This window comes from Vigna umbellata, chromosome 3, assembly GCF_029865625.1.
Source record: "Vigna umbellata cultivar VRB3 chromosome 3, Vumbellata_1.0, whole genome shotgun sequence".
Taxonomy (NCBI): domain Eukaryota; kingdom Viridiplantae; phylum Streptophyta; class Magnoliopsida; order Fabales; family Fabaceae; genus Vigna; species Vigna umbellata.
In genome coordinates, this window is record NC_142167.1 from 55,285,647 (window position 1) to 55,304,783 (window position 19,137).

Genomic DNA, 19,137 nt, shown 5'->3' on the forward strand with positions numbered 1-19,137 from the left:
AGAAGTAAGATCACACAATTCAAATTAAATATTTTAGAAATACAATACGAATTAGATTGAATAATAATGTGATTTGATTCTAATATCTAGTTTAATTAACCAATTCAATACCATGTCTTTTAATTGAACAGGTTAAAACTGTTAAAACTTCACTTGTATGAAATTTAAATCTATGAATTCACTCTTCGTATCCAATTCTTTGATTGTTAAGCCTCTGTTTTTAATTTCTTTTTGCATTTTGAATATCTATTTGAGTTTTGTAGTTGTGTTGCATTCTAAAACCCCAAAAATATAATCTATAGAGGAAAATTATTGAACATAGAATAATAGATGCATGATTTGGACAACTGATCTGGGTTGTGTTGTGTTCTGCATTGTAAAATTTTATAGAAAACTGAAGTGCTTGGAATTGATAACAGCATTGACAGTGAGGTACTATGGTGTGATATGATATGTCTTCAACACTCTGATGCATTTCCTTGGAGAAGACCATTTCTGATCTGTGAAGCAACATCTTGAACAGCACCAGGTCCATGTGGAATGAAAACAGCATTGGATTTGGAGGAAGCACCGATGTCCTTCATTGTGTCAAAATATTGAGTCATGAGAACCATGTCCATGATATCCTTTGATGTTGTCCCAGGAACATTCTCAGAGAAAGCTAATACACTGTCCCTCAGCCCATCAACTATGGCTTGCCGCTGACGAGCAATTCCAAGCCCTGCTAGGTACTTTGCTTCTGCCTCCCCTTCTGCTCGCTTTATCTGCAATATCTTCTCTGCTTCGGCTTTCTCCTTTGCAGCCACCCTCATTCTTGCAGCTATTTCCAAAGGGTCACAACAAAACATAGAAACATGCATAAACAATTTGTTCAAACAAGATAAAGTTTGTTTTCTTCGCATGGTTGAAAAGGAAATACGAAAAGCACTGACTGAAGCAACGCGTGACATACCAGCATTTATCTCATTCATGGCTCTCTTCACATGCTCGTCTGGCTCTATATCCACAATAAGAGTCTGAACTATCTCGTAACCATAAGCTGACATAGCCTAGAAAAAAGGAAAGAAGATGAAGGATGTTCTATTCCATTCTTAATTTACAATAAAAAGAGATACCTTTTCAAGTTCTTCCTCCACTGCTTTCGCAATTTCATTCTTCTGTTCAAAAGTAGCATCCAGTTCCATCTTTGGAACACTTGCTCTGATAACTGAATAGCAAAATTAGTAAATAAGTTTCAATCTGAGGATCCACTGACAAACCCAAACAACTAGAATAATCACCATCAAAGACATAGGATTGGATTTGTGCTCTGGTATTGCTGAGTTTGTAGTAAGCATCCACTGTCTTTTCTGCCAATGCTCGATATTGGATAGAAGCAACCACGGTAACAAATACATTGTCCTGGCGGAATGCATCACAGGATCAGATAATTCATCATTTCAGACATTACTCAGATAAATATATATTCAACCAAATCATATTTCGAGATAACAATTACAGGACGGCAAGACAAAAAGACTAATCTTTTTATAATGATCAGCATGGATCATCAAAATGTAAAATGTTGTGATCAGAGAAGAGACCAAACTACTGGTTTTATGACAAGACGAGAACAAGTGAGAGTGAAAGAAAGAACCTTTGTCTTGGTTTCACAACGAACATCAAGTTGTTTGACACGCAAAGAAAGGGCACCAGCCACACGACTGCCAAGACACCATGGGACACAGTGGCAACCAGGTTCAAGAACATCATCGTACTTCCCGAAAACTTCCTTGATGGCCACACTTGACTGCTCCACTTGGACGCATCCAAACACTTGCCCCATCTTCACAGATCAAAGAACAACAACAAAACCCCAACAGAATCACCTAACCAAACACCAACATAAATATAATGCATGAATTCGTTGTCCTCAATGTTCATAAGAAAAATAATAAAAAAGATTATTTCCCATTGGTTAATTTTCGAAGATAGTGCACTCACCTTGATAGCGAGAGAGTGAGAATGAAAAGGAGAGAAGATAGTATTTATAGGGAGTCAGAGAACTGACGGAAAAGACCAAGAAAATGAATGGAAAAGAGAAAGGTAAAGAAATGGCAGTGACATAGCAACTTCGCAGGCGTGAGTTTTCGTATCAAATATACTTTTTCTCGTCTTGCCGCGTCATACACTTGAAAAATATAATGATAACCAAAACAGGCGTTTACTTTTTGACACATATTTTAAAATAAAATAATTATATAAAAAAAGTGAATTTAATATTTTTAAAGAAAAAAAAAACAAATAGTGTCAAAATGAATTTAAAAAATTTGTGTTTGTGAAGATATCATTTATGTAAAATAAAACCTACAAGAGCGTGAAGTGTGGATTAGAAGAGTGACGTAGTTTCTCTTAAAATTAACATCATTATTATTTATTTTACATTATTATATTTTAAAATGGTAGTTTTCCGTAAAAATCAAGGTGTTGAGAAATAGTTTTAGGAAAGTTTTAGATATTTTAGTTAAATCCATTTATAGAAGTTTCTTAAAATAAAATATAAGTATATTATTCTATCCTTTTATAATTATTCGTATTTCTAAGATAAAAATGAAGGAGAGTGTGTGTACAGAAGCCAAATACTAATAATGAGATAACTTTCCCACATTTAAATCTGTAAAAAATAAAAAATAAATAAAAGTATGAATACAAAAGTGATTATGAGAATGGTACGAGGACAAAAATGACTATGAGAATGAAATGAGTATATATGTAATGATATGTGTTTATAGATTTGTAGGCTTGTCAAGGAAAGTAAAAAAGATAATTAAAATATATCTTAAATATAATTAATTATTGACTTATATATAGTCCTAGATTTATTTTGTTTATGTTTTTAATGAAAAGATTAAATATGTTGAAGGAATTTTAAAGTGTAAAAATTAAATATTTTATAATTTAAACAAAATATAATTCTTTTTATAGTTATGTGAGAATGAAAATTATATTTAGTCCTTAATAAAATTATATCGTATTATTTTAATTTCTAAATAATAATATTTTTTCTTATATTTTTAAAGAGGTGACTCTCGACTTTTATATTTTTTTAAAATATCATATGAAATAAGATTGCAATTAAAATAGTTTCAAAATATATTAATTAAAAATTAAAAAATAAATTATATAGTTAGTATGTATTAAAAATATCATACAATTATGCTGCCTCTAAATTGTGATATATCTTGTAAAATATGAAAACAATAGTATTTTTATAAACCAATACTTTCGTATAAAAAAATGAATGGTTATAAATATCAAAGGATACAACTTCTATTATGAATATCAAATATGCTATAAATAAGGAAAATAAATTACACACATTAACTAGACAGAGATATCACAAAATAAAGAATCACAATAACAGAAATATTTCTATATAAAAAATTATTGAGAATTATTCTTCTTAATATGATCCTAAAAATTTGGATGGAAATAACATTCTTAATTTATCCGTGTTTTTTGAATCATAAAATTATAACATTCTTAATTAATTCACATGATTAAATTTATTTATTTATTATTTACATATAATTATTATATAAATATAAAAAATAAGGAGTATGAGTGTTATTTTATTAATACATAAAAAGTGTGAACATTTAAAAGAAAATACACATGTTTTTTCTTTGTTTTTAAAAATTATCATTACGTCAAAAAAATATTTTTACATGAAAGAATGATCAAATATTAATTCAGAGAATCAATATATAAACTAGTATTATGAGACTGTATATTTACCATTGTGACACTATCATGAGATTGTATACTTATCATTGTGACATTTTTTTATAATCCTCAAAAATCCTGTTTATTATTATCAGTGAAAAATTTGTCGATAACACATTTTATTTAGTAACGAATTTTTTTATCAATAAATGAATGATGTATTATTTACGGAATAATCTTTGAGCAAAATCTTACGATAAAAAGAGCAATAAATTCTTCGTTTCTTCATCTTCAAAGTAGAGAATTAATGTGTTACAATTAACGAAACATACGATGACTAGCTTGGTAATTATCGATAGATTTTTTTTTTGATTATCATGGATTTTTCCTTCGATAATTGATGACATATATAAATTTTTATTTGTAAATGTTATCTTTTGCCTTTCCATTGACAAATTTTAGTCCATCTGAAATTGATCGAAAAAAATCGTTACCAATGGATTTTTTATGTTTCTAACAAATTTTGATCGTCGGTAATACTTGTATTTTTTGTAGTTGGTCACTCCCAACCCACACATTATATAGTAAAATAAGTTTAATATCTATCTGAAGTTTGACTAAAATCAAATACTTTAGATATAAACTTCTCTCGACTCTTTCAACTAATTGTTTTTATTTATGTAATTCTAATTAATAACTAACAGAATCAAGCTAATATCAATATTAGTCTTGTCATCTATATATCACACTAAACATACACATGATAGTTTTCTCTCTTTAAGAAAAAACTATTCTTCCATCCATTTATCTCATACAACATTAAACACAGTTATGGAAGCCCATTTTTAAGCATAAACCTTAATAAATTTGTATTTTAGATAAAATTCACTTATTAAAACGTATCCGCTAAGCGAACATTCACTAACGAGTCACTCTAAAAATGATATTGTCCAACGAGTTGATGTCTCGCTTAGTAAATCAACCATTAAAACAAAATGCCAAAAAAATGCATCCAATAAAAATAGACCTCGCTCATCTAAGTTCCTCGTTAACTCTGCAAAACTCGAGTTTTATATTTGAGTTTTCATTGATTTTTTATCAACCAAAAGCAATTCGTCATCTGTGTTTCCGAGGTATACACTTAAAAAAGCCTGTGAAGTGTGGATTGGGAGAGTAACGTAGATTCCCTTAAAATTAACATCATTATTATTTTACATTATTATACTTTAAAATGTTAGTTTTCAGTCATTTATAGAGTTTTAGATCGCTTAGTTAAATTCATTTATAGAAGTTTCTTAAAATAAGATATAAGTATATTATGCTATCATTTTATAACTATTATATTTGTTCTTATTTCTAAGATAAAAATGAAGGAGAGTGTGTATAGAAGCCAAATACTAATAATGAGATAAGTTTTCCACACTTAAATCAGTAAAATACAAAAGAGTATGAGTACAAAAAGTGATTGAGAGTGGTAAGAGGACAAAAGTGACTATGAGAATGGAATAAGTATATATATGGGATGATACGTATTTATAGATTTGTATAGGCTCTTCAAGAAAGGTTAAAAATATAATTAAAATAAGTCTTAGATATAATTAATTATTGACTTATATATAATCCTAGATTTATTTTATTTATGTTTTTAATAAAAAGATTAAATATGTTGAAAGAATGTTTTAAAGTGTAAAGATTAAATATTTTATAATTTAAATAAAATATAATTATTTTATAGTTAATTGAGGATGAAAATTATATTTAATCCTTAATAAAATTATATCATATTGTTTTAATTTTTAAGTAATAATCTTTTCTCTTATATTTTTAAAGAGGTGACACTCGACTTTTATATATATTTTTAAAATATCATATCAAATAAGATTAAAATTAAAAAATAAAATAAAATATATTAATTAAAAAATACAAGAAATATTAGTATGTTTTTAAATATATTAATTAAAAAATATAAAAAATATCAGTATGTATTAGAAATGTCATACAATTATACGGTCTTTAATATCTAGTAAAATTATGAAAAAATAGTATTTTTATAAACCCATACTTTCGTATAAAATAATAATAGCTATAAATATTAGAATATACAACTTCTATTATGCATATGAAATATGCTATAGATAAGGAAAACTGTAAGATAGTAAATAATAATATGTAATAAATAAAGAGGAAAGAGAGGTAATTATTTAACCTTCATCCTCGTCTCTTCTCTTTTTGTGTTTTATTGTGTCTTCACACAATCATATTTTTCATTTGTTTTCTATTCAAATTCACACTCATTTTTCATCTGTTTAGAAATTAATCAAGCCACTTTGTAATTGGAATGTTAATAAACATTTTGAATTGATTGGATTTTAAAACAATATATGTTTTCATTTATTCTATAAAATTTTTTATCTCTCAGTTAGTGATAGAGAATGATTCCAACCTATTCGACCGTATGATGAATTTCTGCTTTATTTGGATTAACAGTATCTTTAAGCGGTTAGAGTTTGAGGAAGAGACAACCTAAAGTAAGAAAAATTAATAAAAAATTGATAAATACTACTTATTAAGTTTTGATAGTAATAATGTTGTGATGTTGAAACTTGTGGTGTAATGGATTGACTATGTTTGATCCCTTTACTTGAATATATACTGATAATATGTTGTGGGTGATGGTGAGGAGATGGTAGAATTGATGAGATCATGAATTTAGTTTAGTGAAGTGGTGTACTTTGTTTGATTTTTATTGTTTTGAGCTACATAATCAAGGTAAATTAATTTATAATGCATAAGTATTCTTGGGTTGTTCTATTGAGCTATTTTTTTCTTGTGTTAATTGGAGTATTTGTAATGCAGCTTTTATAAAAAATGAGATTGACTAAAATAAATGGTTTATGTTTGACATGTTCCAAATTGGTGTATTGGTATATTGAGACACTTTTTAAAAAAGAGTAAGCCTACATGACATAAGAAAAACCTTGAAATAACTTAAATATATCAATAAACCAATTTAAAACACACTAAAACTCTTTTATATTTTTTATAGCGCCAGACATTACCATTGGATCGCTAGACACTCAAAAGTCAATAGTTCCAGTGGTGTAGAGCATCAGGCACCACTCTAGGACTACTAGTTGCTCAATCAACAGTGAGTTGCAAGGTTTCTGGAGTTGGGCGCCAAATTTCTTATATTGGACAAAAATTTTAGGCGTTGGGTCCCAACATAATTTTATTACTAAGTTATCTCGGTAAAAAACATGATTCTTGCTTCGTTATCATTAGATTGAACTGAAATTTTTACAACTTATCCTAAATATATGAATATTTACTTTAATTGTTGGGATCTTTGATTTGAGGTTTGTGGTTAGACAAGTGTTTTTCGCAGTTTTGATATAATTAATGGAAATATTATAATTGAATATAATGCTAATGCAATAGAAAATAAATGATGAATTATTAATATTAAATTTTAAATGAATAATATGTGATTGATGCTATGAGATTAGTTTGGATTGAAGTAAAGTATATATATCTATGACATGATGTGATAATTTAAGAATATATAAGAATGTTATATGTGGGTATGGTCTGAATATGGTGAATGTTGTGACTCTTAGGGAGGGAGTACTATATTGATATGAAAAAGGCCCGGACCTTACAAATATAAAGAATTTACCCTAGTTATGCTCTAGAAGAATTGGTGTTTTGATGTAAAATCTATAGTTATAGCTCTTAAGAGGCAAGAATGACTATGACTTGTGCAAAGTCTAGGAGTTTGCTCAATACACTTGACTTTCAGAAGTATAGTCAAATGTTTAAGTGTTGTGGACCATGAGGGTTGTGGTTAATTTTGTGTCGATATTGACATGCTTTTGGTAGACATTTGATTATTTTTAAGAGTATGGATGGTTGAATTAAATGAGATTAAAATTCATTCTAAAGTGATATATCATAAATGATATATTTTTTTTGTAATTACATTAGCTTACCCTGTTGTCTATTATGTCATGGTTTATCCATGAGAGTCAAGTCGTAAGGATTGTGTTGTGATGATTGAAGCTTGAAGTTGTATTATGAGAGATAATGAATTTCTTACTATTAATTATTGATTTCAAATTAGATGATGGATTTTATCTCTAATAAAATTTTAATTGATTAACCATATTTAAGATAACGATGAGGAGAGTGTGATAAATGATGGAACATATAACTTGTTTAAATAATGATTATGTACATTCGATGAAAAATATAGATTTTAATTGAATGATGAAATTGACTTGCATAGTATTTGTTAATTTTCACTATCTTATCCTTCTGTTTATATTTGTAGTATTTGTTAATTTTCACTATCTCATCCTTCTATTTATATTTGTAGTTATTGTTTCCACAATGATTCTATGTTATAGCATAATATGATGCAAGTGATGGAGAAAAAAAAAACCTTAAAACTCGTTAGAGTAAAGTGTATATATATATATATATATATATATATATATATATATATATATATATATATATATATATATATATATATATATATATATATATATATATATATATATATGGGTTTGCTAACGCGCGTACGCCTGTTTTTCAGTTGGTACATTTTAGCAATGTGTACCGGGTTTTAGTAAACAAAAATATCCTTATATATCATGGATTCTAAGTTTTAAGGTTAAGGGTATTTTAATAATTTTCATTCTCAAAACTAAAAAAAAAAACAAACCCCAAACCCTTACTCACCTCTCTCATTCCTCTCAACCCTTTCTCTTTCCTCTTTCTCACTCCAATCTTTTCCCTGTCATTCCTACTGTAGCCCCAATTGAAAAAATCAGAAACACTTGTTGTTAAACAATCTTACAAAAAAATGATTTTATAATGAATTTTCATCTTATAATTTTTGTCTTATCTAATTTTATCCAATTTTCACAAGCATAAAGGAATTGGTAATTGACCTGGGAAAAAATCAGAAATACTAGCTGTTAAACAATTTCTTACAAAAAATATTTTATAATGAGTTTTTATTTTATAATTTTTGTCTTATCTAATTTTTACAAGCATAATGACATCTAATTTTATCTAATTTTCACAAGCAAAATGACATCAAAGGAATTGGTAATTGGACTGGAAAAAAATCAGAAACACTCAGTTGTTAAACAATTTCTTACAAAAAATGACTTTATAATGAGTTTTCATTTTATAATTTTTGTCGTATATAATTTTATCTAATTTTCACAAGCATAATAGACATCCGAAAGAATTGGTAGCCTGGAGGGTTTTTTTAGAGATGATGATTCAACAAATACAGATCATGAAATTAGAGAGGTTAGTGAAGATGGTGAAATTGAAGAGATCTTGAGTGAACCTTTGTCTTGAAGGTGAATATGTCAATGACTCAACTCTTTACAAAGGAAAATTTTTTAAAGGCATGTGTTTCTGATTTTTTTCAATTGGGGGTACAGTAGGGATGACAGAGAAAAAGTTGTAGTGAGAGAGATGAAAGAGAAAGGATTGAGACGAATGAGAGAGGTGAGTAAGGGTTTGCGGGGTTTTTTTTTTTTTAAGTTTTGAGAAATAAAATTATTAAAATACCCTTAATCTTAAAACTTGGAATCCATAATATATAAGAGTATTTTTGTCTACTACTATCCGGTACACATTGCTAAATGTACCAACTGAAAAAAAGGCGTACGCGCGTTAGCAAACCCTATATATATATATATATATATATATATATATATATATATATATATATATATATATATATATATATATATATATATATATATATATATATATATATATATATATATATATATATATATATATATATATACTATTATTATTATATTTTATATAGCTCTTATAGATGTCATAATTAAATTTCTTCTGAAAAAATATTTGGAACAAAGCCTTATAGGACTATAAATATATTTAATAAATGTATAATTTCATGATACCATTAACTCATTAATCATGATGAACAAATTTGTTGTGTTATATATATTAATTTGGGTCATTACAAAGTTAAATTACACACCTTAACTAGACATAAATATCACAAAATAAAGAAACACAATAATATACAAATATTTCTAAAAACAATATTGAGAATTATTCTTCTTAAACTTGATCCCACAAGTTTGGATGGAAATAACATTCTTAACTCATCAATATTTCCATGATTTATTTTGAATCATAAAATTATAACATTCTTAGTTAATTCGATTAAATTTATTTATTTTTGTATTTATATATAATTATTACATAATTATAAATGTAAATATAAAAAACAAGGAGTATGAGTTACTTTTATTAATACATAATAAATGTGAACTTTTAAAAAAATATACTGAACGATCCTTTTTGTTTTTAAAAATTATCATTACGAATTATATATAATACAAAGCAAACTATTTAGAAATAAATCTGTAGTTTTCCATGCCTAATTTACTCGTGAGTCATGTCATTATTTCTCACTACGTGAAAGCAGACTGAAAATACTCTTGAACGTTAGGGTTTGTTATCTATTAACAAAATGGGTTTATGGATTCATTTTGTCTCGGCATTGACTTTGCTTCACAGTTGAGGTTTGTTTATTAAACTTTACATTTTCATTTGTGATCTTGACAATTTATTGAAGAATCAACCATGCCTTTAATATTTCCTTGTTTTTATTTGTTGTAACGACCTAAATCAAGCCATTATTAAATAACAATATTAAGTACAAAAGTGTAAATCTATATATAACATATTCACAAACATAATTTTCCAAAAATTCAAATATTTTATTTTTAAATAAAAGCATTTCATGTTGACTAAACATTGATAGTCCCGCCATTTAAAACAAGCTCTACTGACATTTCATCATCCTCTGCTCACACCCACCAGATGATCATAGACAAAATCACAAGCACAAGAACATACAAAAAGACAAACAAACAAAAGGGTAAGCTAATATAAATAGAAAACTGTAGGTATCAGGGAGTCGCGCAGCGGAGTAAAAACGACTTTTAAAGAGTGAAAATCGTATAGCGGTCAATACACAAGATAAAATAGTTTGTTTAAAAATCTTGATTTTCTTAGAGAACTTTTATTAAACCGTTGGTATGCTAAAAGTGCAGAGAGTGTAGTGTTTAAGAAAATCAACACATAATTTTTTTATCCTGGTTCGAATCAAAAGATTATATGTCTAGTCGTTAATCACTATGAATAGTGATTAACCTTCTTCACTAAAAATATAGTTGTACAGATTACAAGATAATGAAATAATCAAAGAGTAGAAAACACCTTCCTTCAACAAACAAAAGAACCTTCCTTTGATAAACAAACCGGAAGTAAATTGCTCAGCTAACTTGAAGAGAACCGCTCTGACCTTAGACACACTAAACACGAGCTTCTCCTATTCACAAGACTTGACAAGAGCACACTATCACTTGAGAACTTCCTCAGACAAATTGTATTCTCAAATGACATAGGTTCCTTTTCACTCTTAGAGAGTTTCCCTTAGGCACAAAGCTCTAATACTCTCAAATGAAAAGTTACCTCCTAAGAGTTGTGGAAAACACTATTTATAGCCCAAGGTTCAGAAAATGAAAAGACAACTCCCAACTACTAAGTATAATATATTATCTGTGTCCGTTATGGGGTTTTCAAAAAGTGATACAATCGATTATCTTGAATGATAATCGATTATTTGCGCAACTTGAGCAATATTAAATCAGACAGTAATAATCGATTATTCTGAGCAATAATCGATTATTTGCGCGAGCAACTCTTTTCCAAATAGACTCGTGATAATCGATTATTATACCAAATAATCGATTATTTGCGCAAAGACTCTTTAAACAGGAAAACTTCTAAAAGTTCTTACATCATCAAAGTAATTCCTATATAATTAATTCTACAAAATGATTTTAAATAATACAACAAAAGTCTTCACATTCTTCATCTTGTAGCATCATCAAAACCATAATATCGTCAAGACACCAATGCTCCTCATTGGTAACAAAAACCTCATGTAGTATTTAAAACTCCAACATAAATCATAAAGTCCAAGTCAATTAAACACACATTATGTGAATATCTCATAATCATAGACTTGATTCATCCGGATCTAGTATAAATGTCAAGTTATAGTGGTTCCTGCATTTGTAATGGTAAGCTACCATACAAGATAGTCCTTTAACAAATGTCTTTGACCAAAACTAGGTCCCTAGACAAGGACTTCCTGCTATTCTCACTACATGAATCATCTCTCTATTTGAGCATGGATGATCATTAGAATGTCAGGACGAACCCAAACTTAACTCCGACCATTCATACTGACAACACTACAGGGCACCACCGTGTAACCTCTCCATGAGGATCATGAAATTACTTACCTCAATACCATTCACTTGAAGAACAACATACTCGTCATCAATCATCATAGAACAAATCAATATTCATATGAAATCATTTCACATTCATCAAAGAAGCCAAAATAGTGCATCAAAGATCACAAAATAACTCAGAAAAGGAAACCAAAAACCTGCACCAAGGGTGCTCAAGCACCCACTAGCTAACGCTCAACGCCCTGGTCACTGGAAATGGGTGCTCAACGCCCAAGGGCTGGCGCTCAATGCCCAGGACTGGTGCTCAGCACTGGCGCCTCTAGAATGGGGTGCCCAAGGGACGCTCGGGCCTTATAACAATGACCAGAACACTTCGAAACTGGCCATTGATGCACTTGAGCTTTGTTCTAATGATCAAATTGGTTCCTTAAACATTAGAATTGATAGGAAAACACATTTATAAGTGAAAGTAAACATATCATTAGACCCAAGACTAGGTGTATCAAACCATTTTTGACACTCCAAAGGCACCTAAACTCATATTTACATCGTTTACACCTATTTTTTACAAACTAACACTTGAACAAGTCCTAATAGAATCAAAAACAGATTGTATACTATCACCCATAGGCTAAAACTTCTAATTTTAAATCTCACTAGTCAAAACCCCTAAAATTAAACCTAAAACCACATAAAACCTAACATTTCAACTACTAATTCATTTCACCTCAGCTTTTCCTTAATTAAGAACCTAAACAAGTTTTAAATGACCATTAAACAACCCCAAAAACACAATTTTCCCCATTAGATAATTACTTTAAGGTTTCACTTATCAAAAGCCCATTTTATACCTAAAATGACTCATAAATTAAACCAAACTCTTCCCATCAATACCATAACCTATTGGACATCATTCTTTACCTCAATAACAACTTTCAAAACCAGAATTCATTCCAAGGTAAACCAACAAACATATCAATCATCATTAAATTCATTATCCACACTCCAAAGCCCTTCCAAAAATAATAGCATTCATTTTAACATATTCAACAACACACATCAATTTCATAAACTACCAAATCTCTAATCATACTCAAACATTTAAATCATCAAATCGTAAGAACTAGCTCCCCTTACCTGAACACTCTTTCCTTCATGGCAACACCCAAGGTCACAAAACTCTGGATGAAAAACTCCTTTGAAACCCTAACCCCAAATCACCACAAATCAGAAAAAGGATAGGTACCCAAATTTGAACCTTAAAACGATTGTGAAGAACATTGTGCCAGAGCCACCGGAAACTCACCATGAAGATGCTGCAACTCCGCTGTCACGAAGAAAACGTCATTATCGCCACACGCACAACCAGTCACGGAGAGGAAATAGTCTCCTCTTGCTACTCTCTTTCTCTCACGCCTACAACCTCCTATAGCCCTAAGGTTTTCAAAGAAAAGAAAGAAGAATCAAGAAGAGAGAAGGAAGGAGGAGATGAAAGTGATGAGAGAAGAGGAAGAAAAAGAAGAGTTCTTACAATAAACATCTCACTAATAAAAATAATAACAATAAATAAATAAAATAAAAATAACAACAATAAAATAAAATAAATAAATATAAATAAATAGAATATATAAAATGATAAGTGTCTAGTTTCCTTTATCTCAAAATAACTTGTTCAAGTGAACTTTATTTTTCAATTAATTGAATAATTTTTCTAAAGTACTATAAAATCTTACTCAGTAACAAATTTCTTTTTAGAAAAAAAAACAATGAAAGTGAAAGTGGAGAAAGGAAAAAAAATGCACGCACAAAAGAAGGATGAAAAGTTTTTTCCATTATTGGTTCTCTCAAGTATATATTTTTATTGAAGTTTATTTTACTATTATATTATTACTTTAATGTTATTTTTTTTTATGTAGATTTACAACCATGTAATAATAATAAAACCATAATTCATTATTTAAATATTTTAATGTGTAATAATAAGGCCACCATTCACTATTTAAATATTTTAATATTTATTCATAGTACTTCACATGTTATCTTAAATACAAAAATTATATTTCTTACTACAAACCTCTAAATATTAATCCAAATGGTCAGAGTGAAAAATATTATCGTAAGAACATGTGTAAAATTGTGAGTATGATCCAACTGTTAACGAAGTTGCAATTGAATTATTACTAAAATAACTCAAAACAAAAAATAAGTGACATTTGTTCAACTGCAAAAAGTACTTCTCTAATTACAAACCTCTAAATAAAAATCTCGACGGTCAAAATGAAGTACTATATCTTAATAACTTTTGATGAAAACTTCATCCTGATCCAACGACTAACAAAGATAAGTATAATTTTTACCAAAACAACTCAGAACTAGATACTATGTGGAGACCTAACTTTTACACTAAGATATAATAATTATTTCTCTTATCATGAACCTTCAATTGTAAATTTGACCAATCATAATGGATAATTATATTTCAATAATATTCTATAAAAATTGCTGCCTAATCTAATGATATATGAGATTGTGATTACAATTTTACTTAAATAACTAGAAACTAATTGGTATCTTCAAAATCATTCTTTAATTTTTACAAAACCCATGTTTTTTTAATTTACTTATGAACTTATAAAATTATTTCATACTATATAAGAAACTTAAATATAGTTAATATAAAATAGAAGACATTACATTTGTCATGTTTGCAATTGTAATGTTATAGTGATAAAAGATTTGTACTTTTATAACATAAAATCAGAATTGAACATTGATTCTCACATTAGTTATTTTTATCACCAATAAAAGAAACTACAGTGTATTTTTAAACTTTTTCTGGTTTGAGATTACATATCAAAAGAATTTTTATTAAATTGAAAAAAAGTTTATGAAGAGAAGTCAAACTTGTCCTAAATATCACTCAAAAATAAAATTGAGTTGTATTAAAAAATACTTACAACCAATTTTTGTATGGTTCAACTTCTATACTAAGTTTCATATATATCTTCATCAATTCTTCTTTAACTTCATTAAAACTCTTCGTTTAATATATAACAAATTAAATTTAAATAAATTAAAAAATATCATTTTATTATATTTTTTTATTAATGACAAACTTTTTTTTGTAACATCCCAAAAATATATAGTGTAAACTATATTAAAGAGAAACAACATGCATGATAGTAATACATTTATTCATCTAAACCATAAAGTGATATCTTTACAGTCATCCAAAAACAATTATAAATTTAAAACTTTATATACAGACTAAAAACTATTCCAAAACTATACACAAGGCTCTAATGAACCAAAGCAACTACTCAGCAGTAGCATCACCTTCATCCAATGCTTGCTCCAAAGAGACCTCTTCTTCTGCTCACATCCAAAGGATGATCATCGCAGAAGAAGAACATCAGAACATACAAAACATAAGTACACAACAAGGTAAGCTAATTTAAACAAAGATTAATCATACAACAATTTATTTAAATTCATACAAGCATATTATCCATTCTCATCACTTAAACCCTTCACACATAACACACATTGACTCTGACTGTCCGGACTTAGAATGATTGTCGAGCTATGGCGTGTTGTGCACTCGTGGTGGCTTCTACTACTTTGCAAAGCCGTTGCTAATGGGTTTCACCCTACTACACTCACGATGTTAGTCTGTTATCACTCACCTTGGGCCATACTAGAAGCACCCAAGACTAGGATTTCCTGCTACTCCTCACGATATGGATCAATCCTCTCTACTTGAGAATGAAAGACCATTGGAGCGTCAGGAAAACCCCCAAGACTGAGCTACCATGCAGATCATTCTAAACTTGAATCTCAACTAGAGATTCCACTTTGAATCACAACAAGGGCACCACCATGTCTCCTCTCCTTGAGGATCATGGAATTATGTCCAAACCATACTTGAACTTTATACTTTGAAATACACCATACATCCATAACCACTGATATTACATGATATAACTTCAACTTACTTCATATAACAATCAATGATTCATATAAAACAACATAAGATCACACAAAAACTTGAACTAGAATGGAATTTCTCGCACAGCGCACACCTTCACATGGCGAGGCTATAAGCTTCTCGCACAACGACCTATCTTGCCTTGCGAAAACCTTAGACAGAGACCACCTACTCTTGACCTCTCGCATAACGATTAACTCGCTAGGCGAATAAACTGTGAAATGCATCAGACCTCAACCCCTCGCATAGCGTCCCAACTCGCTATGCGAGAACCCCAGACAAAGACTTGACTTCTTAAACACTCGCAGAGCGAGAGCCACTGGCTGTTCGAATAAAATGAATAATGGTTCCAGACCCCAACCAGTCACCTAGCGATTCGATTCGCTATGCGGATTGACAACTAGATAGCAACTCTCTCACTTCACTCGCACAACGCGCCAATTCGCTATGCGAGTGCCTTGGCAGAGAGCACCTCGCCAAGGTAACTCGCTATGCGAATCCATTCGCACAGCGAGTCTGCATAATCTGGAGAACGAAATTTTGCAGAATTATGCAACTCAACCCCTCTTTACCAATTCCACTCAACTTTGCCAACTTCTAACGATTCTAATACGATGTATATACTTAATTAGACTTGACTAAATGTTTCTAAACAATCCTAGCATCAATCTAAAGTGTTTATGCACCAAACTCTACTCTAAAACCTCCAATCCATCAACTTAGAGACTCAAAACCAATTCTACCTCTTTGAACTTGTTTTTGACCATTTTGATGACTCAACCCAGTCACATATAACCTATCTAAACTACCCCAACAGTCCCTAACAACCCTTGACCACAAATGCTCAAATTCACTACCTCACTTCCTCTAAAATACACTAAACCAGCTCAAATCACTTTACACTTTACTTCATTACCACCCCAACAGATTACATACAATAACAACTTCCAATTTACACAATCACAACACATATATTCATCCAAACCCGTTCATAAACCACATATTACAGTTTCATAATTTCATCCTTTCAACACATTCAATTCATATTACTCTAAAACTAATAATTTAACTCCAAACAGTAAAGTACTATCAAATTCAACACACATACAGGTCATACAACAATTCAATACAGTAACTAGCTCCCCTTACCTCAGAGATAAACAGCCCCAACACAGAAATGCTCCAACCGTACCTTGCACTACAAGGAAACTCGACAGAAACCTACAACTCACCAATTGGTGATAGAGAACCACACTTAAAACCTAATTTGAGCTAGAAAAAAAGGAAGGAAGAAATGTAACTACATGCAAAGCGGAAACAGTGCATGTCCACAGTCCATCGAAGAACGGACAAAAATGGACACCATTTACCAGTTGAAGAACACAAAATTGATCGGTCCAAAACGAAGCTCTCAACGTCAGGATCGCCTAGGCACCTCTTGATCGTTGAACAGATAACTCAACAAAGAGAGTTTGTAGAAAGAAGTCAGAGAACTCTGGAGAATATAGTTCTAGAGAGATGAAGTGTTTTTAGAATAATGAGAAATATTTATAAAATTTTTTTTTATATTATAAAATTATTTTAAAGTAAAATAATCTATATCATTATTCTAATACACGAATATGTTCTGTAACACTCTTTATATTTTTCATCGAATTTGATAATATCGACATACATCGAAGCATTCACGTCTGTTATAATCTGACAAATTTGAGTTTTATGTTTTTTTAATACATAAATTTAAATACTCTATAAAACGAACCTAGAACTAATATAAACAAACTAAAATAGTTAATATAAAAGACGTTCCCTGTATTAAATGTCAAATAATAAATCACAAACATAACATTTTATAAGATATCATGATATGATTTTACTATATTAAGATAAACAAGAGTTATATATTTCCAAAAGGTAAAATATTTAAAAGATAAAAAGTTACATATTTGTAAGGAATAATTAAAAACAAAATGTAACATATAGTCGGTGATTATGATAAAAGAAATTGCTATTTTTTATACATTGACAAAAAGTGACATATTTGTGCATAAAAAAAGAGTAAAGCATTATCCTGTATTATTTAACTACTAAAAACCAACCACTAATAGTAGCTCCTGGAAAAATGTGTATTTAAATAAACAAACTAATTTTATTTTCCGGTTATGATTATTCTCATGATTTAATTTAATATGGTGAAATGTTAAAATATAATTAGTATATTTTTTTCCTAAAAAGCTAAATTGACATGTTGAAATCGAAAAATTGCTTAAAGTTTACAATATTATTAGAATATTATTAGAAAATAGTGTAAATAATATTCTTACTAACATATAGCAGAATGTAGAAGCCTAATTAAATAAATAGAATGAATAAACAATAGAGCGAATATTATTCGTTCTGAATTGAATAATATAAATGTTTTTTTGGATGATAAAGAAGAGAAGAGATAAGGACCGAGTTTTGAGGTGACACATTCCAGGTTGTCTCATAAAAATGACGTGTCATAGCATCAGCTTCGAGGTTAAAGACATGCTACACGCCACGCAACTCATGTGATATCTATTTACATACAATCCTCTTTTGGATTGCCCACGCGTTCTCCTTTTCACTCGCTACACTAAATCTATTCTTCTTTTCATTCATTCATTCCTTTTTAGCTTATATACAAGGAAGTGACTGCATGCAAAATAAAGGAAAAATATTAATTAGGTCAAATAAATAATTTTATTTATTATTAATATTGTAAATCATTTTTATAATAGAAAATACCTAAAACTCATTATGAATGTCCATTATGATCTATTAATTGACTCTGAATATTTTGATAATAAATTAAATTATATAGTATGTTAAAATATTTTATTTTTGAGTAATATAATCAATTATATATTTTTTTTCATTTTTAAAACTAACAGGATTCTTTTATGTTAATCTTCTACCACAACTTTCTAGATTTCTTTTTTATATAAATTGATATGTTTGCATATTTTGTTTTGTGCAACTCTTTTCAGTTATCAATCCCATCTTTATTTATTCATCTTAAATTGTACATCTTTTCTAATTTTAGTAAAACTTCTTTTAAATTATATGTGTATATATATATATATG

The 19,137-nt window shown here is 29.0% G+C and overlaps 1 protein-coding gene and 1 long non-coding RNA gene across 2 annotated transcripts; both read right to left on the reverse strand.

The window, feature by feature from the left end:
- Positions 1 to 273: 273 nt before the first annotated feature.
- LOC124842088 (hypersensitive-induced response protein 2) lies at positions 274 to 2,080 on the reverse strand. Its single transcript, XM_047318496.2, has 6 exons — positions 1,984 to 2,080; positions 1,637 to 1,868; positions 1,281 to 1,401; positions 1,116 to 1,207; positions 953 to 1,049; positions 274 to 820 (listed from the first exon to the last, which is right to left on the reverse strand). The coding sequence occupies exons 2-6, from the start codon at positions 1,823 to 1,825 to the stop codon at positions 459 to 461; spliced, it is 861 nt and encodes a 286-aa protein (XP_047174452.1). The 5' UTR covers positions 1,826 to 1,868; positions 1,984 to 2,080; the 3' UTR covers positions 274 to 458.
- An 8,760-nt stretch (positions 2,081 to 10,840) lies between these two features.
- LOC148202975 (uncharacterized) lies at positions 10,841 to 13,554 on the reverse strand. The gene is made up of 2 exons (XR_015785163.1): positions 13,348 to 13,554; positions 10,841 to 13,247 (listed from the first exon to the last, which is right to left on the reverse strand). It is a non-coding gene; the product is annotated as an uncharacterized LOC148202975 (long non-coding RNA).
- Between the last annotated feature and the right edge of the window lie 5,583 nt (positions 13,555 to 19,137).